Source organism: Mustelus asterias, unplaced genomic scaffold (genome assembly GCF_964213995.1).
Source record: "Mustelus asterias unplaced genomic scaffold, sMusAst1.hap1.1 HAP1_SCAFFOLD_562, whole genome shotgun sequence".
Lineage (NCBI taxonomy): Eukaryota > Metazoa > Chordata > Chondrichthyes > Carcharhiniformes > Triakidae > Mustelus > Mustelus asterias.
In genome coordinates this window covers 204,507-225,575 of record NW_027590512.1, presented here as the reverse complement: position 1 = coordinate 225,575, position 21,069 = coordinate 204,507, and the positions used below count along the sequence as shown (strand labels likewise).

General features: G+C 53.5%; 1 protein-coding gene across 1 annotated transcript in view; it reads right to left on the bottom strand.

The window, feature by feature from the left end:
- Positions 1-21,069, bottom strand: part of LOC144487054 (claudin-7-like) — a 161,324-nt gene that overhangs the window by 7,178 nt on the left and 133,077 nt on the right. Inside the window, exons 2-4 of the mRNA XM_078205101.1 lie at positions 13,060-13,290; positions 5,149-5,313; positions 3,144-3,228 (exon numbers count right to left, since the gene is read on the bottom strand). Of these exons, the coding sequence (XP_078061227.1) occupies positions 3,144-3,228; positions 5,149-5,313; positions 13,060-13,282 (473 nt within the window). The 5' untranslated portion in view covers positions 13,283-13,290. The remainder of the gene's footprint in view (positions 1-3,143; positions 3,229-5,148; positions 5,314-13,059; positions 13,291-21,069) is intronic.

Genomic DNA, 21,069 nt, shown 5'->3' with positions numbered 1-21,069 from the left:
ACTGGGGTACAGTACTGGTGGGGACAGGTCTGTCACTGTATAACACTGGGATACAGTACTGGTGGGGACAGGTCTGTCACTGTATAACACTGGGGTACAGTACTGGTGGGGACGGGTCTGTCACTGTATAACACTGGGAGACAGTACTGGTGGGGACGGGTCTGTCGCTGTATAACACTGGGGTACAGTACTGGTGGGGACGGGTCTGTCGCTGTATAACACTGGGGTACAGTACTGGTGAGGACGGGACTGTCACTGTATAACACTGGGAGACAGTACTGGTGGGGACGGGTCTGTCGCTGTATAACACTGGGGTACAGTACTGGTGGGGACGGGTCTGTCGCTGTATAACACTGGGGTACAGTACCGGTGGGGACGGGTCTGTCACTGTGTAACACTGGGGTACAGTACTGGTGGGGACGGGTCTGTCTCTGTATAACACTGGGGTACAGTACTGGTGGGGACGGGACTGTCACTTTATAACACTGGGGTACAGTACTGGTGGGGACAGGTCTGTCGCTGTATAACACTGGGGTACAGTACTGGTGGGGACGGGTCTGTCTCTGTATAACACTGGGGTACAGTACTGGTGGGGACGGGTCTGTCGCTGTATAACACTGGGGTACAGTACTGGTGGGGACGGGTCTGTCTCTGTATAACACTGGTGTACAGTACTGGTGGGGACGGGTCTGTCGCTGTATAACACTGGGGTACAGTACTGGTGGGGACGGGTCTGTCACTGTGTAACACTGGGGTACAGTACTGGTGGGGATGGGTCTGTCACTGTATAACACTGGGGTACAGTACTGGTGGGGATGGGTCTGTCAATGTATGACACTGGGGTACAGTACTGGTGGGGACGGGTCTGTCACGGTATAACACTGGGGTACAGTGCTGGTGGGGACAGGTCTGTCACTGTATAACACTGGGGTACAGTACTGGTGGGGACGGGTCTGTCACTGTATAACACTGGGGTACAGTACTGGTGGGGACGGGTCTGTCACTGTATAACACTGGGGTACAGTACTGGTGGGGACGGGACTGTCACTGTATAACACTGGGAGACAGTACTGGTGGGGACGGGTCTGTCGCTGTATAACACTGGGGTACAGTACTGGTGGGGACGGGTCTGTCGCTGTATAACACTGGGGTACAGTACTGGTGGGGACGGGTCTGTCACTGTGCAACACTGGGGTACAGTACTGGTGGGAACGGGTCTGTCTCTGTATAACACTGGGGTACAGTACTGGTGGGGATGGGTCTGTCAATGTATGACACTGGGGTACAGTACTGGTGGGGACGGGTCTGTCACGGTATAACACTGGGGTACAGTACTGGTGGGGACAGGTCTGTCACTGTATAACACTGGGGTACAGTACTGGTGGGGACGGGACTGTCACTGTATAACACTGGGGTACAGTACTGGTGGGGACGGGTCTGTCTCTGTATAACACTGGGGTACAGTACTGGTGGGGACGGGACTGTCACTGTATAACACTGGGGTACAGTACTGGTGGGGATGGGTCTGTCGCTGTATAACACTGGGGTACAGTACTGGTGGGGACGGGTCTGTCACTGTATAACACTGGGGTACAGTACTGGTGGGGACGGGTCTGTCGCTCTATAACACCTGGATACAGTACTGGTGGGGACGGGTCTGTCACTGTATAACACTGGGGTACAGTACTGGTGGGGACGGGTCTGTCGCTGTATAACACTGGGGTACAGTACTGGTGGGGACGGGTCTGTCGCTGTATAACACTGGGGTACAGTACTGGTGGGGACGGGTCTGTCGCTGTATAACACTGGGGTACAGTACTGGTGGGGACGGGTCTGTCGCTGTATAACACTGGGGTACAGTACTGGTGGGGACGGGTCTGTCGCTGTATAACACTGGGGTACAGTACTGGTGGGGACGGGTCTGTCGCTGTATAACACTGGGGTACAGTACTGGTGGGGACGGGTCTGTCGCTGTATAACACTGGGGTACAGTACTGGTGGGGACGGGTCTGTCGCTGTATAACACTGGGGTACAGTACTGGTGGGGACGGGTCTGTCGCTGTATAACACTGGGGTACAGTACTGGTGGGGACGGGTCTGTCACTGTATAACACTGGGGTACAGTACTGGTGGGGACGGGTCTGTCACTGTGTAACACTGGGGTACAGTACTGGTGGGGATGGGTCTGTCGCTGTATAACACTGGGGTACAGTACTGGTGGGGACGGGTCTGTCACTGTATAACACTGGGGGTACAGTACTGGTGGGGACGGGTCTGTCACTGTATAACACTGGGGTACAGTACTGGTGGGGACGGGTCTGTCACTGTATAACACTGGGGGTACAGTACTGGTGGGGACGGGTCTGTCACTGTATAACACTGGGGTACAGTACTGGTGGGGATGGGTCTGTCACTGTATAACACTGGGGTACAGTACTGGTGGGGACGGGTCTGTCACTGTATAACACTGGGGTACAGTACTGGTGGGGACGGGTCTGTCACTGTATAACACTGGGGTACAGTACTGGTGGGGACGGGTCTGTCACTGTGTAACACTGGGGTACAGTACTGGTGGGGACGGGTCTGTCACTGTATAACACTGGAGTACAGTACTGGTGGGGACGTGTCTGTCGCTGTATAACACTGGGGTACAGTACTGGTGGGGACGTGTCTGTCGCTGTATAACACTGGGGTACAGTACTGGTGGGGACGAGTCTGTCGCTGTATAACACTGGGGTACAGTACTGGTGGGGACGGGTCTGTCGCTGTATAACACTGGAGTACAGTACTGGTGGGGACGGGTCTGTCGCTGTATAACACTGGGGTACAGTACTGGTGGGGACGAGTCTGTCGCTGTATAACACTGGGGTACAGTACTGGTGGGGACGTGTCTGTCGCTGTATAACACTGGGGTACAGTGGTAAACGCCTTATTAACTCAGCAATTGTATCAGGCAGACAGCCAGTGGGTGGGTTAAGATCAGAAACTGGTTCCACAACTACCAGTTAGCACGGTATCGCAAAGCCCACAGGCCAATTACAAACTGTTTACGAATTTAAGGAGTTATCCCAACGTGGTGCAGTTAACCTGTCGCTAACTGTCCCCCTTCCCCCCACCCGAAGAGAATCGGAGAGAATAATTACTTTGTGTTAACCGGTTTGAGTGGGTCATAGAACTCTCGAACAATCTGATTCCCGAACCAAGATGCACCAATCAGCGCACAGAGACCTGTAGAGAGAGAGAGAGAGGGGGGTGGAAATTAATGGTTAAACAACAAGTTGAACCTGGACAGTTGAGGTTAGAGTCACAGGAGGTGTCCGCCCTGGACTGGAATTTATTACACAGCCTTCCATTAATCCACCCAAAACATTTCCAACTGACACAGGGACACAGTCAAAAACCGGTGCAAGGTGACATTCAGGGTGAGAGGGAGGTGGCTTAGGGATGGAATCCCCCCCCGCCCCCCAAGCCAGCTGAAAGCCAAGGATGGAGGGATGGCAGGTTACAGCGATCGGAAGGGAGTGTCAAGGCTGGAGGAGCAGCGATAGGAAGAGTTGGAGGAGGTTGCAGAGATAGGGAAGGGGTGTAGAGGCTGGAGAAGGTTACAGAAGTAGGGAGGGTTGTAGGGGCTGGAGGAGGTTAGAGTTCGGGAGGGGGTGTAGGGGCTGGAGAAGGTTACAGAGATAGGGAGGGGTGTAGGGAGCTGGAGGTTACAGAGATGCGGAGGTGTGTAGGGGACTGGAGGTGGTTACAGTGATAGGGAGGGGGTGTAGGGGCTGAAGGAGGTTACAGAAGTAGGGAGGGTTGTAGGGGCTGGAGGAGGTTAGAGATAGGGAGGGGGTGTAGGGGCTGGAGGAGGTTACAGAAGTAGGGAGGGTTGTAGGGGCTGGAGGAGGTTAGAGATAGGGAGGGGGTGTAGGGGCTGGAGGAGGTTACAGAAGTAGGGAGGGTTGTAGGGGCTGGAGGAGGTTAGAGATAGGGAGGGGGTGTAGGGGCTGGAGGAGGTTACAGAAGTAGGGAGGGTTGTAGGGGCTGGAGGAGGTTACAGAGATAGGGAGGGGTGGAGGGGCTGGAGGAGGTTAGAGATAGGGAGGGGGTGTAGAGGCTGGAGAAGGTTACAGAGATAGGGAGGGGTGTAGGGAGCTGGAGGTTACAGAGATGCGGAGGTGTGTAGGGGGTTGGAGGAGGTTACAGAGATAGGGAGGGGCTGGAGGTGGTTACAGAGATAGGGAGGGGTGTAGGGGGCTGGAGGAAGTTACAGAGATAGGGAGGGGGTGTAGGGGCTGGAGGAGGTTACAGAGATAGGGAGGGGTGTAGGGGCTGGAGGAGGTTACAGAGATAGGGAGGGGTGTTGGGGCTGGAGGAGGTTACAGAGATAGGGAGGGGTGGAGGGGCTGGAGGGGGTTACAGAGATAGGGAGGGGTGTAGGGAGCTGGAGGTTACAGAGATGCGGAGGTGTGTAGGGGGTTGGAGGAGGTTACAGAGATAGGGAGGGGTGGAGGGGCTGGAGGAGGTTACAGAGATAGGGAGGGGTGGAGGGGCTGGAGGGGGTTACAGAGATAGGGAGGGGTGTAGGGGGCTGGAGGAAGTTACAGAGATAGGGAGGGGGTGTAGGGGCTGGAGGAGGTTACAGAGATAGGGAGGGGGTGTAGGGGCTGGAGGAGGTTACAGAGATAGGGAGGGGCATAGGGGCTGGGGGAGAATACAGAGAGGGGGGGATGGGGTGTAGGGGGCTGGAGGAAGTTACAGAGATAGGGAGGGGTGTAGGGGGCTGGAGGAAGTTACAGAGATAGGGAGGGGTGTAGGGGGCTGGAGGAAGTTACAGAGATGAGGTGAGGTGGGTGATGCCATGGAAGGATTTAAGAGGGGTGAGAAGTTTAAAAATTGAGGGGATGTTGGATTCGGGACCAGCCCAGTTTTTGAGGAGGGAAATAAACTTCAAAAGGCTTGGGACCTCCATAGATTCTGCCCTCACCCCCCACACCCAGGCACAGCAATCCTAACTGATGCTCATACTCCCACCCCCTCGCTCCAATCACACCCACCACCCCTTTCTCCCTCCCGGAGGTTCCAGGGTTGCCACTGTCGCAGTCAGACCCACACCGCGGGAACCCCCTCAGAATGGGGATTTACCCCCAGCGAACTCACCTGCCAAGATAAAGGCGATGCCGCCACCCATGGCAATGCGGGACTTCTTGACCTTGTCATCGCCACCACACTTGGTGCACTTCATGCCCACTGTGCTGATGCCCACTGCCAGGACCCCGACCACAATGCCCACTACCATCAGGGCACGGGTGGCTTGAAGCGAGGCTGTAGAGAGAGAGAATGGGGAAAAGGTTAGAATGTCAACCCAACAGACATTGGGGAACCCCCAACTCAACCCACCCTGCCAATCCCACGTCAAAGTTCCTTCCCCCACCATGCCCCACACCCCCCAAAGTCTAGCACAAACCCCTTTCCTTTAGGATGAGGCCATTCAGCCCATTCCACCATACTATCAGCACCTCAACCCCAGTTTATCACTTTCATTCTCCGTTTCGAAAATTTCCAATTGCCCCCCTACCCCAGGTGCTTGCGGGGGAAGGTTCCGGATTCCCACTCAACGTTTCTGCCCCCCCCCCCCATTCTGCCCCTTTCTCTCCACCTGCCCTCCCCCCAAAACACACTTGATGAAATAGTCTCTCTCCCGACTCCATCAAATCCTTGAATCACCTTAAACACCTCAATTAGATCAGCCTCCCCAGTGATCAAGGGAATACTCAATCCCTACAGTGCAGAAGGAGGCCATTTGGCCCATCGAGACTGCACCGACCACAATCCCACCCTATCCTCATAACTCCATGTATTTACCCAGCTAATCCCCTGATACTAAGGGGCAATTTAGCATGGCCAATCCACCTAACCTACACATCTTTGGACACTAAGGGGCAATTTAGCATGGCCAATCCCCCTCACCTACACATCTTTGGACATGAAGGGGCAATTTAGCATGGCCAATCCCCCTCACCTACACATCTTTGGACACTCAGGGGCAATTTAGCATGGCCAATCAACCCAACCTACACATCTTTGGACACTAAGGAGCAATTTAGCATGGCCAATCCCCCTAACCTACACATCTTTGGACACTAAGGGGCAATTTAGCATGGCCAATCCCCCTAACCTGCACATCTTTGGGCACTCAGGGACAATTTAGCACGGCCAATCCACCCAACCTACACATCTTTGGGCACTCAGGGACAATTTAGCATGGCCAATCCACCCAACCTACACATCTTTGGGCACTCAGGGGCAATTTAGCATGGCCAATCAACCCAACCTACACATCTTTGGACACTAAGGAGCAATTTAGCATGGCCAATCCCCCTAACCTGCACATCTTTGGGCACTCAGGGGCAATTTAGCATGGCCAATCCACCCAACCTGCACATCTTTGGGCACTCAGGGGCAATTTAGCATAGCCAATCCACCCAACCTGCACATCTTTGGGCACTAAGGGGCAATTTAGCATGGCCAATCCACCCAACCTACACATCTTTGGGCACTCAGGGGCAATTTAGCATGGCCAATCCCCCTAACCTACACATCTTTGGGCACTCAGGGACAATTTAGCACGGCCAATCCACCTAACCTGCACATCTTTGGGCACTAAGGGGCAATTTAGCATGGCCAATCCACCCAACCTACACATCTTTGGGCACTCAGGGGCAATTTAGCATGGCCAATCCCCCTAACCTACACATCTTTGGGCACTCAGGGACAATTTAGCACGGCCAATCCACCTAACCTGCACATCTTTGGGGTGTGGGAAGAAACCGTGCACCTGGGACATGGAGAGAAGGTGCAAACTCCACAGAGTGACCCGAGGGTGAAATTGAACCCGAGTCCCTGGTGCTGCGAGTGCCAACCACCTTGCCACCCTACTGTGCAATGTGCCCTTGTAGTTTAACCCCTGGAGGGGAGATCTTGGGTTAGATGGACCGAACGGCCTCCCTGTACTGCAATGGTTTCAAAGCGAGGAAGGGGAAGGGCAGGGGGGGGGGGGGGGGGGGGGGGGGCCTTAACACTTTAAAGAGGCCTCGCTGGTGGTGGGAGGCTTGGGGGACGCGTCAGGCTTTGGGAAAAGTCATGAAACGCCCTCTCTGTCACAGCGTGGGTACAGGCAGGCGGGGCGAAACGGCCTTGCATTCCTCAAGCTCCAAGACAGCCCCTGGGCCAGGGTTGGAGACAGCCAAAAAGAAAGGTCACTGGTGTGGGAGAAACGGCAGTGAAACTTGTGGTCACGGTCTATCGGTTAGTTACAGATTACATTCGCAATGTCGCAATGAGACAGACAACTGGGGACGGGGGGGTGGGATCTAGAGGGGTCAGAATGGGAGCTACAACCCCAGGGAGGTCCTAAAACGTTACACTGCCAATAAGGAACTGTCCCCACCCCACCACTCTCCTCCCCAGATGTGTAACGGAGGAAGCAATGCAGACACCGCACAGCAAGATCCCATAGACAATTATCCAAACATTGTTGAAGGTTTTTTATCTTTTTTTTTAAAGAACAAACGTGGTCTTGGTTGCGGGGTAAATATTGATCAAGGATTGCCCCGAGGTTGGGGGGGAACTCAACTCCTCCTCCCTACTGCCCTCCCCCATCCACTTGCCCAAAACTGGGTGCTAAATTGCCCCTTCGTGTCCAAAGAGGTGCGGGTTAAGGTGGAGGAGCAATTCCGCCCGGAGGAAAGCCACTCTGCCACGTCAGGAAAAGGCGGAGTGATCGGGGAGCTGCTCCAGACAAGGCAATGGGCCGAATGGCCTCCTCCAAGTGCCAGGACACACTCTGCTGCTGAGTGGTGTTAAGGCAGGGAAGAAAAACGGGATGGGGTAGATACACAAGCAGGGGTCTGTGGGGAGGGGGGGGAATTTGCATATTCTCCCCACCCCTGTGTCTGCGTGGGTTTCCTCCGGGTGCTCCGGTTTCCTCCCACAGTCCAAAGATGTGCGGGTTGGGTGGATTGGCCGTGATAAATTGTCCCTTGGTGTCAGGGTGATTAGCAGGGTGAATATGTGGGGTTACAGAAATAGGGCCTGGGTGGGATTGTGGTCAGTGCGGACGCGATGGGCTGAATGGCCTCCTTCTGCGCTGCAGGGATTCTATGATTAGGGGGGTGGGGTACAGGCGACAGATTTCAGACAGAACGCAGAAGTGGATAATGATAAAAATAGAAGAGGTTTCTCCCCCTTCCCCCCCACACAGAGGGACACAGAGGGAGATGCACACACTGGGAGACAGATACACCCACACCCACCCACGGGGAGACAGACGCACCCACACCCACCCACGGGGAGACAGACGCACCCACACGGTGCAGCACGGTAGCAGGCAGCACGGTGGCACAGTGGGTTAGCACTGCTGCTTCACAGCTCCAGGGACCCGGGTTCGATTCCCGGCTTGGGTCACTATCTGTGTGGAGTTTGCACATTCTCCTCGTGTCTGCGTGGGTTTCCTCCGGGTGCTCCGGTTTCCTCCCACAGTCCAAAGATGTGCGGGTTAGGTTGATTGGCCGTGCTAAAATTGCCCCTTAGTGTCCTGAGATGCGTAGGTTAGAGGGATTAGTGGGTAAAATATGTAGGGATATGGGGGTAGGGCCTGGGTGGGATTGTGGTCGGTGCAGACTCGATGGGCCGAGTGGCCTCTTTCTGCACTGTAGGGTTTCTATGATTTCTATGACACAGGGACTCTCAGCCACCTGCGGTGGAAACGAGAACAGCTTCCTGGTTTCACAAAGGTGTGGCCAATACCAGCCCGAACCGGAAAGTTCTCTTCTTCAGCTCACTCAGATTTCACCCCCTCCCCCCCCCTTCCACCACCTCCTCGGCCATTTGCATTTTCCCACTGCCCTCTGTGCTCAGAAACACGAGAGGCCGGAAGGAAAAGAATGGCGGCCAACTCAATATTATCCAGAGACAGACAGCCTCCTGGAACCCCCACCGCCTTCTACTCTGCCTCCTCTATACCCTCCCACAGCCCTACTCACCCCCTCCAACTGCACCTCCCTCACACCCCCTCCGACACTTGCTGCTCCCTCCCTCCAACGGTACCTCACTCACTCAACACTCTGTTGTCCCCTGCACTGACCCCAACCCTGGCAATTCCTACCCCAGTAAGAAGTCTCACAAACACCAGGTTAAAGTCCAACAGGTTTATTTGGTAGCAAATACCATAAGCTTTCGGAGCGCTGCTCCTTCGTCAGATGGAGTGGATATCTCAATTCCTACTCTGCCCTTCACACCCCCAGTCTCAGCAACGATACAATCCCTACGGTGCAGGAGGCCATTCGGCCCATTTGAGTCTGCACCAACTCTCCAAAGAAAAAAAACCCATCTTACTCAGACCTTCACCCCACGTTGTTGGAAGGCCACACATTTACCCCACTAATCCCCCTGACCCGCACATCTTTGGATAGTCAGGGGCAATTTAAGCATGGCCAATCCGACTGGGAGGAAACCGGAGGAAACCCACGCAGACACGGGTTGAATGTACAAACTCCACGCAGACAGTGACTGGGCCCAGCATTCATTGCCCATCCCTCATCACCCTTGAACTGAGTGTCTCACTCGGCCATTTCAGAGGACAGTTAAGAGTCAACCCCACATTGGCTGTGGGGCTGGAGTCACGTGTATGGAATCATAGAAACCCTACAGTGCAGAAGGAGGCCACTCGGCCCATCGAGTCTGCACCGACCACAATCCCACCCAGGCCCTATCCCCATAACCCTATTTATTTACCCTTGCTCGTCCCCCTGACACTAAGGGGCAATTTAGCATGGCCAATCCACCTAACCAGCATGCCTTTCGGACTGCGGGAGGAAACCGGAGCACCCGGAGGAAACCCACGCAGACACGGGGAGAACGTGCAGACTCCGCACAGTGACCCGAGCTGGGAATCGAACCCGGGTCCCTGGCGCTGTGGGGCAGCAGTGCTAACCCACTGTGCCGCCCATCTCATCGGCAGCGATTGCAAAACTTCCGGAATTTTCCATCTGGGAGTTCACTAGTGGCCTTTCTCTCTTTCTTCTCCTCTTCGCCACCCGAGTCGGAAATCCGCCACCCTGACCCGGGCTGGCCCAAACGGGACTCCAGACCCCAGCAAGCCACCCAGTGGTGGGGGGAGTGTGCCCTTGCCACCACCCTCTCCACGGATGGGCAATACATTTGTTGTCAATACCGGCGTCTGGGAAGCGAACAAGATGATGGCGGGTGGGAAGTTTGAGATTCGGATTCCCAACAGGGATAAGGGGAGGGAGCGGGGGAACCCCAATGTGGTAGTAACATTATCCCAATGTCAGGAATTGAGGGGGGGGGGGGGCATTGGGTCCGATCTCTCCCCACCATCCCCTCGGAGAGTAACTCTTCATGTCGAGAGAGTCAAACACATCCCTGCCCGTGATTGGGTGGCACCAGGTCTCGAACCAACCACCGGTACCGTGACTCATCCAGATTGGTTGGAGCGAGCGAGGGAGGGGGTTGGTTAGAGGGTGGTTTAACTGAGAGTGGGCAACACCCCAATGAACCAATTGATAAGTGCCCCAAGGTAGAACAGGGGCACCATGTGCCCATCCACCCCAAGTTAGGTGCCCAATCTCTCTCCTTCCACCAGTCATCACCATCATGGCTGATCAGACAACTCAATAGCCTAATCCAGATTCTCCCCATAACCTTTGACCCCGTTCGCCCCAAGTGCTATATCCAGCCGCCTCTTGAATACACTCAATGTTTTGGCATCAACTACTTCCTGTGGTAATGAATTCCACAGACTCACCACTCTCTGGGTGAAGAAATGTCTCCTCATCTCCATCCTAAATGGTCTACCCCGAATCCTCAGACTGTGACCCCCAGGTTCTGGACTCTCCCCAATGTATCCCATGGCCTGATTCTTGCCCGATACCCACCCACACGCCACGGGGAATGTCAGCACTCCCCCTGCCCACCATAGGGCCAACATGGCGAAAACTACCCAAGTCCCACCACCCCACACGTGAGTGGGACGGGGATCTCTCCCGCGCTGCAATCAAAGCGGGAAATAGATTCCCCTAGACCCCCCCCCCCCCCTGGGGAGATGGAACATTCTCCCGATTGGCCTAGCTCACACCAAACCCATCCCCCCCTCTAAGAGTTGCCCTTTGGCCCAGTGAGAACTAGGGCACCATCTATTCCCACTGCCCCTCAGGTGTACAGCAGTACAACCCCACACACACTGCCTCCTCCTCCCAGGGAAGATCCTGAAATCCCAGCCCCATTCTACAGTAAACACTGCCCGATCGCACGCTCTTGTCTGGTATCTTAGTCAAACAATGCTGTTTATGACTTCTTTTATCGCCAGATTGTAGAATTAATCAGACATCAAACAACTGGGGGTTTATCAATATTTGTGTTATAATTTCATTGGTGAGATAAGATAACGCCACAGACACACACACACAAACCCAGAGTACAGGGACAGACACGCACAAACCCAGAGTACAGGGTCACACACACACAAACCCAGAGTACAGGGTCACACACACACAAACCCAGAGTACAGGGTCACACACGCACAAACCCAGAGTACAGGGACAGACACGCACAAACCCAGAGTACAGGGTCACACACACACAAACCCAGAGTACAGGCACACACACACAAACCCAGAGTACAGGGTCACACACACACAAACCCAGAGTACAGGGTCACACACACACAAACCCAGAGTACAGGGTCACACACACACAAACCCAGAGTACAGGGTCACACACACACAAACCCAGAGTACAGGGTCACACACACACAAACCCAGAGTACAGGGTCACACACACACAAACCCAGAGTACAGGGTCACACACACACAAACCCAGAGTACAGGGTCGCACACACACAAACCCAGAGTACAGGGTCGCACACACACAAACCCAGAGTACAGGCTCACACACACACAAACCCAGAGTACAGGCTCACACACACACAAACCCAGAGTACAGGGTCACACACACACAAACCCAGAGTACAGGGTCACACACACACAAACCCAGAGTACAGGGTCACACACACACAAACCCAGAGTACAGAGTCACACACACACAAACCCAGAGTACAGGGTCACACACACACAAACCCAGAGTACAGGGTCACACACACACAAACCCAGAGTACAGGGTCACACACACACACACAAGATGGCTCCCAGGGCAATGATAATCGTGGCCCCAGAATTAATCCCAACAGGGTTTCTCAATAACCTCAGCCCAGAGTTGAGGGAGTGTATATCAGGACAGAGACACACACACACACACTGTTGCTGAATTCCCCCTCCCCCTGGTACAGGAACCGGCTGAAAGTTTTTAATCCCAATGCGCCCAGTTTGAGGCGGTGGCTTTGTTTCAATCCAACCAGGAAAGGGGAGATTTAACACAGAGCTGGCCGGAGAGGTCACTGACTAAAACACCGGAAAGATCCTCTCTTTAAAGGAAATACTTTAATCACCAATTTAAACCCAACCAAAAACACACACACACACACACAGTCTCACACACACAAACCCAGAGTATAGGGACAAAAACACACACACAAACCCAGAGTATAGGGACAAAAACACACACACAAACCCAGAGTATAGGGACACACACACACAAACCCAGAGTATAGGGACACACACACAGTCTCACACAAACCCAGAGTATAGGGACACACACACAGCTTGAGAAGAAATGATAAACATGCTTCCAAAATCTTGGAGTCTACATTATTGAGGGAATTTGCTAGTTAGTTCCGTCTTCTGGGGAACACACACAGGGAGACAGACACAGACACAGACACACACAGGGAGACAGACACAGACACACACAGGGAGACAATACACACGGAGGGAGCCACAGAGAGGACAGCAAGCCAGAGAGACACACACACACGGAGCCACAGAGACACACACGGAGAGAGAGAGACAAAAACACACAGCGACACAGAGAGACAGACACACACACAAACAAGCGCAGATACGCAGCACATAAATACATCAGGTGGAAAACCTACCTCCCAACGCCAGGATGGAGTCGTACACCTTGCACTGTATCTGCCCGGTGCTCTGATACACACAGTTCATCCACAGCCCCATGTAGATAGCCTGGGCGGTGATGATGTTGTCCCCGGCGTAACTGGACATTTTCCACTGGGGCATTATGGTGCTGGCGACCAGGGCTGCCAAACCCAGCAAAGCGAGAGTGAAGCCCAGTAACTGTAGCCCCGAATTGGCCATGGCTGGAACTGAGGGGAGTGAAATGCACCAAACACCTGAAACAGGGAAGCGAAATCCACCAAGGACTGAAACAGGGAAGCGAAATCCACCAAACACCTGAAACGGACTTGTTTCAGACACTTGTCCCCAAACTTTTAGCTGGAAAAAGTAAACTTTTGGCAAACTTTGTTCCAGCAGGCGTGCAGCTAAGTCCTTGCTCTGGCTTTCTTTTCTTGTTGTCTGCTACTCCTGTTCCAACTCCAGATGCCTTCTACCTGGCCCCTGCCCCACCTTCACCTATTTATAGACTCCTCGGGAACGCGCACCAGGTTTCGATGAGGAAACCAGGCTGAGTTTCGGGATTGTGAGTGGGAGATTTATTTGGTTCCCTGCCACTCAAACAAACATCCTCACATTTCCCCACCCAGGAATGTGTCCCAGGGTACAGGTAGAACCTCCCCTCCAACCAAAAATAAAATCAACCCAAAACACAGTGTGATTATTATCAGGGATATGCTTGAAGGAAACACTTAAAGCAGGAGAGAGGACTGGAAAATCTCTTTGATTTTCTTTGGAGGCTTTGGAGAGAGTACAGAGGAGGTTTACCAGGATGTTGCCTGGTATGGAGGGGCTTGGTTATGAGGAGAGATTGGGTAAACTGGGGTTGTTCTCACTGGAAAGACGGAGGATGAGGGGTGACCTAATAGAGGTGTATAAAATTATGAAAGGCATAGATAGGGTGAACGGTGGGAAGCTTTTCCCCAGGTCGGTGGTCACGTTCACGAGGGGTCATAGGTTCAAGGTGAGGGGGGGGAGGTTTAACACGGATATCAGAAGGACATATTTTACACACAGGGTGGTGGGGGCCTGGAATGCGCTGCCGGGCAAGGTGGTGGAGGCGGACACACTGGGAACATTTGAGACTTATCTAGACAGCCATATGAACGGAGTGGGAATGGAGGGATACAAAAGAATGGTCTAGTTTGGACCAGGGAGCAGCATGGGCTTGGAGGGCCGAAGGGCCTGTTCCTGTGCTGTACTGTTCTTTGTTCTTTGTTGATTTGATTTATTATTGTCACATTTTCATAAATGACCTGGATGAGAAAGTGGAGGGATGGGTTGGTAAGTTTGCTGACGACACCAAGGTAGGTGGTGTTGTGGATAGTTTGGAGGGATGTCAGAAGTTGCAGCGAGACATAGATAGAATGCAAGACTGGGCGGAGAAGTGGCAGATGGACTTCAACCCGGATAAGTGTGTAGTGATCCATTTTGGCAGATCCAATGGGATGGAGCAGCAGTATAAAATGAAGGGTACCATTCTTAGCAGTGTAGAGGATCAGAAGGACCTTGGGGTCCGGGTCCATAGGACTCTTAAATCGGCCTCGCAGGTGGAGGATGCGGTCAAGAAGGCGTATGGCGTACTAGCCTTCATTAATCGAGGGATTGAGTTTAGGAGTCGGGAGATAATGCTGCAGCTTTATAGGACCCTGGTTAGACCCCACTTGGAGTACTGCGCGCAGTTCTGGTCACCTCATTACAGGAAAGATGTTGAAGCCATTGAAAGGGTGCAGAGGAGATTTACAAGGATGTTGCCTGGATTGGGGGGCATGCCTTATGAGGATAGGTTGAGGGAGCTTGGTCTCTTCTCCCTGGAGAGACGAAGGATGAGAGGTGACCTGATAGAGGTTTACAAGATGTTGAGGGGTCTGGATAGGGTGGACTCTCAGAGGCTATTTCCAAGGGCTGAAATGGTTGCTACGAGAGGACACAGGTTTAAGGTGCTGGGGGGTAGGTACAGGGGGGATGTCAGGGGTAAGTTTTTCACTCAGAGGGTGGTGGGTGAGTGGAATCGGCTGACGTCAGTGGTGGTGGAGGCAAACTCGTTGGGGTCTTTTAAGAGACTTCTGGATGAGTACATGGGATTTAATGGGATTGAGGGCTATAGATAGGCCTAGAGGTGGGGATGTGATCGGCGCAACTTGTGGGCCGAAGGGCCTGTTTGTGCTGTGGCTTTCTATGTTCTATGTTCTAAGTATTAGTATACAGTGAAAAGTATTGTTTCTTGCGCGCTATGCAGACAAAGCATACCGTTCATAGAGTACATAGGGGAGAAGGATTTGATTTATTATTGTCACATGTATTGGGATACAGTGAAAAGTATTGTTTCTTGCGCGCTATGCAGACAAAGCATACCGTTCATAGAGTACATAGGGGAGAAGGATTTGATTTATTATTGTCACATGTATTGGGATACAGTGAAAAGTATTGTTTCTTGCGCGCTATGCAGACAAAGCATACCGTTCATAGAGTACATAGGGGAGAAGGATTTGATTTATTATTGTCACATGTACTGGGATACAGTGAAAAGTATTGTTTCTTGCGCGCTATACAGACAAAGCATACCATTCATAGAGAAGGAAAGGAGCGAGTGCCGAATGTAGGGCGGCACGGTAGCACAGTGGTTAGCACTGCGGCTTCACAGCTCCAGGGACCTGGATTCGATTCCCGCTCGGGTCACTGTCTGTGTGGAGTTTGCACATTCTCCTCGTGTCTGCGTGGGTTTCCTCCGGGTGCTCCGGTTTCCTCCCACAGTCCAAAGATGTGCGGGTTAGGTTGATTGGCCATGCTAAAATTGCCCCTTAGTGTCCTGAGATGAGTAGGTTAGAGGGATTAGCGGGTAAAATATGTAGAGATATGGGGGTAGGGCCTGGGTGGGATTGTGGTCGGTGCAGACTTGATGGGCCGAATGGCCTCTTTCTGTACTGTAGGGTTCTATGATTCTATGATCTAGTGTTACAGTCACAGCTAGGGTGGAGAGAAAGATCAACTTAGCGCGAGGTAGGTCCATTCAAAAGTCTGACGGCAGCAGGGAAGAAGCTGTTCTTGAGTCGGTTGGTTCGTGACCTCAGACTTTTGTATCTTTTTCCCGACGGAAGAAGGTGGAAGAGAGAATGTCCGGGGTGCGTGGGGTCCTTGATTATGCTGGCTGCTTTTCCCCGAGGCAGTGGGAAGTGCAGACAGAGTCAATGGATGGGAGGCTGGTTTGCGTGATGGATTGGGCTACATTCACGACCTTTTGTAGTTCCTTGCGGTCTTGGGCAGAGCAGGAGCCCAGACCAAGCTGTGATACAACCAGAAAGAATGCTTTCTATGGTGCATCTGTAAAAGTTGGTCAGAGTCGTAGCTGACATGCCAAATTTCCTTAGTCTCCTGAGAAAGTAGAGGCGTTGGTGGGGCTTTCTTAACTATAGTGTCGGCATGGGGGGGACCAGGACAGGTTGTTGGTGATCTGGACACCTAAAAATGTGAAGCTCTCGGCCATTTCTACTTCCTCCCAGTTGATGTAGACAGGGGCATGTTCCCCTTTACGCTTCCTGAAGTCGCTGCTCGGTCAGGGAGTCAGTGGAGACTCGATGGGCTGAATGGCCTCCTTCTGCACTGTAGGGATTCTGTGAGGGAATTCCAGTGTTTTGGGCCACCACCACCCTCCCCCCCCAGGCAGCTGAAGTCAAAGTTGGAGGGATGGGTAATCGAGGGATAGGAGGCTAGAATTGGAGGAGCGCAGAGATCTTGGAGTGTTGTAGGGGGCTGGAGGAGGCTACAGGGATAGGGAGGGTTGTAGGGGCTGGAGGGGGTTACAGAGATAGGGTGGGGTGTAGGGGGCTGGAGGAGGCTACAGGGATAGGGAGGGTTGTAGGGGCTGGAGGGGGTTACAGAGATAGGGTGGGGTGTAGGGGGCTGGAGGAGGCTACAGGGATAGGGAGGGTTGTAGGGGCTGGAGGGGGTTACAGAGGATTGTAGGGGGCTGGAGGGGGTTACAGAGATAGGGAGGATTGTAAGGTCTGGAGGAGGTTACAGAGATAGGGAGGGTTGTGGGGGCTGGAGGAGGTTACAGAGATAGGGAGGATTGTGGGGGCTGGAGGAGGTTAGAGATAGGGAAGATTGTAGGGCGCTGGAGGAGGCTACAGAGATAGAGAGAGTTGTAGGGGCTGGAGGAGGTTACAGAGATAGGGAGGGTTATTGGGCCTGGAGGAGGTTACAGAGATAGGGAGGGTGATTGGGGCTGGAAGAGATTACAGAGATAGGGAGGTTGCAGGAAGTTATAGAAATAGAATCATAGAATCATAGAAACCCTACAGTGCAGAAACATGCCATTCGGCCCATCGAGTCTGCACCGACCACAATCCCACCCAGGTCCTACCTCCATATCCCTACACATTTACCCACTAATCCCTCTAACCTACACATCTCAGGACACTAAGGGGCAATTTTAACATGGCCAATCAACCTAACCCGCACATCTTTGCACTTAGAACAAAGAACAATACAGCACAGGAACAGGCCCTTCGGCCCTCCAAGCCTGTGCCGCTCATGTGCCCAACTAGACCATTCGTTTGTATCCCTCTATTCCAGTCTGTTCATGTGGCTATCTAGATAAGTCTTAAACCATCCCAGCGTGTCCGCCTCAATCACCTTGCTTGGCAGTGCATTCCTGGCCCCCACCACCCTCTGTGTAAAATACGTCCCCCTGACATCTGTGTTGAACCTTGCCCCCCTCACCTTGAACCCGTGACCCCTTGTGTTCGTCACATCCGACCTGGGAAAAAGCTTCCCACTGTTCACCCTATCTATGCCCTTCATAATTTTATACACCTCTATTAGGTCGCTCCTCATCCTCCGTCTTTCCAGGGAGAGCAACCCCAGTTTACTCAATCTCTCCTCATAGCTAAGACCCTCCATACCAGGCAACATCCTGGTAAACCTTCTCTGCACTCTCTCCAAAGCCTCCACGTCCTTCTGGTAGTGTGGCGACCAGAACTGGACGCAGCATTCCAAATAGGGAAGGTTGTAGGGGCTGAGGGAGGTTAGAGAGATAGGGAGGGTTGTAGGGGCTGGGGGAGGTTAGAGAGATAGGGAGGGTTGTAGGGGCTGAGGGAAGTTAGAGAGATAGGGAGGGTAGGAGGGGCTGGGGGAGGTTAGAGAGATAGGGAGGGTTGTAGGGGCTGAGGGAAGTTAGAGAGATAGGGAGGGTTGTAGGGGCTGGGGGAAGTTAGAGAGATAGGGAGGGTAGTAGGGGCTGAGGGAGGTTAGAGAGATAGGGAGGGTAGTAGGGGCTGGAAGAGGTTACAGAGATAGGGAGGGTTGTAGGGGCTGAGGGAGGTTAGAGAGATAGGGAGGGTTGTAGGAGCTGGGGGAGGTTAGAGAGATAGGGAGGGGTGTAGGGGCTGAGGGAGGTTAGAGAGATAGGGAGGGTTGTAGGGGCTGAGGGAGGTTAGAGAGATAGGGAGGGTTGTAGGGGCTGAGGGAGGTTAGAGAGATAGGGAGGGTTGTAGGGGCTGAGGGAGGTTAGAGAGACAGGGAGGGTTGTAGGGGCTGAGGGAGGTTAGAGAGACAGGGAGGGTTGTAGGGGCTGAGGGAGGTTAGAGAGATAGGGAGGGTTGTAGGGGCTGAGGGAGGTTAGAGACATAGGGAGGGTTGTAGGGGCTGGAAGAGGTTACAGAGATAAAATTATAGAATCCTACAATGCAGAAGGAGGCCATTCAGCCCATCAAACCTGCACCGACAACTATCCCACCCGGGCCCTATAACCCCACGTGTTTACCCTGCTAATCCCCTGACGCTAAGGGTCAGTTTAGCACGGCCAATGCACCTAACCCGCATATCTTTGGAGTGTGGGAGGAAACCGGAGCACCCGGAGGAAACCCATGCAGACAACCTTTCCTGATAGTTAGAACCTTTCCGTTCCGATTGCTAATCTTTTCTGCACCTTCTCCAGTGCCTTTTACGATGTGGAGACCAGAACTCTGGCTGGCGTCCCAAGGGTGAACCTCACGAGTGTCCCTGGCTGGTGATTGGAACCAGGGGGAAGCAGCCCTATCCAGCTGGGTGACAGTGGAAGGGGTGTTGGAGAAGGACAGGGTGATCGATGTGTGTCAAAGGTTGCTGACAGGTCGAGGAGGAGGAAGAGCGAGGGTTTCCCTTTGTTACAGTCACACAGGTCGAGTGGAGCAATGTGTTAGTGTCCCTGCCTCGGAACCACAGCTCCAGGTTCGAATCCCACCCCAGCACTGACCCTCTGACAGTGCGGCACTCCCTCAGTACTGACCCTCTGACAGTGCGGCACTCCCTCAGTACTGACCCTCTGACAGTGCGGGACTCCCTCAGCACTGACCCTCTGACAGTGCGGCACTCCCTCAGCACTGACCCTCTGACAGTGCGGCACTCCCTCAGCACTGACCCTCTGACAGTGCGGCACTCCCTCAGCACTGACCCTCTGACAGTGCGGCACTCCCTCAGCACTGACCCTCTGACAGTGCGGTACTCCCTCAGCACTGACCCTCTGACAGTGCGGCACTCCCTCAGCACTGACCCTCTGACAGTGCGGCACTCCCTCAGCACTGACCCTCTGACAGTGCGGCACTCCCTCAGCACTGACCCTCTGACAGTGCGGCGCCCCCTCAGCACTGACCCTCTGACAGTGCGGCACTCCCTCAGCACTGACCCTCTGACAGTGCGGCACTCCCTCAGTACTGACCCTCTGACAGTGCGGCACTCCCTCAGCACTGACCCTCTGACAGTGCGGCGCCCCCTCAGCACTGACCCTCTGACAGTGCGGCACTCCCTCAGCACTGACCCTCTGACAGTGTGGCACTCCCTCAGCACTGACCCTCTGACAGTGCGGCACTCCCTCCGCACTGCACTGGCGAGAGTGGGCCTGTATTTTGTGTTCATGTCTCTTGGGGGGTCGGACTTCACCCCAAAATGCTCTCACTCCCAGAAAGTGAGAGAGGTACTGATTGAAAAGTTTTGTTGTTGTATCTCAGGCAGGTTGCGGACAAGTCTACCTGAAGTGACTCAAGGCCTGAGGTAACAGGCCACATAGCGCACTGAGGCATGCTGGGAACAGAGACGCTGTTTTATTCAGGGAAAACTCTCACTCAACTGTTAAGTTTTAACAAGGGTCCTCGGCTGATGATTAACTCCCAAGTTAAAGTTGTCAGACAGTTACGGAATCGAGTCAGGAAGCTTTAGTGCCGGGTATGCGTGTATTTACGGAACACTTTACCTTTCAGGGACAATCCATCCCTCTCCCTCATTGCACACACCCCACCCCCCTGCCCCCGCGCCCCCCCCCCCCCCCCCCCCCCGCCCCACCCCCTCACCAGGGAAGATATTTACCCCCCAGATTTCCTGGCTCAATTCGATGGAGGAAGATTTGCGATCTCTGTTGCCCTCTCCTTGCAGAGGGGTGAGGGACGGGCCTGTGGTCGAGCGATTAACCCACACGCTGTCCATTTTTCTGTTTTTGTTCAGTAAGGAGTCCCACAACCACCAGGTTAAAGTCCGACAGGTTTATTTGGTAGCACGAGCTTTCGGAGCGCCGCCCCTTCATCAGGCGAGTGCAGGATTTGGGTTCACAAACAGGGCATATACAGACACAAACTCGATCACAAGATAATGGTTGGAATGCGAGTCTTTACAGGTAATCAAGTCTTTACAGGTGCAGACAATGTGAGTGGAGAGAGCGTTAAGCACAGGTTAAAGAGGTGTGAATTGTCCACAGCCAGGACAGTTAGTGAGATTTTACAAGCCCAGGCAAGTTGTGGGGGGTTACAGATAGTGTGACATGAACCCAATATCCCGGTTGAGGCCGTCCTCATGTGTGCGGAACTTGGCTATCAGTTTCTGCTCAGCGATTCTGTTGTGTGTTGTGAAGGCCGCCTTCGAGAACGCTTACCCAAAGATCAGAGGCCGAATGCCCGTGACCGCTGAAGTGTTCCCCGGCTGGGAGGGAACACTCCTGCCTG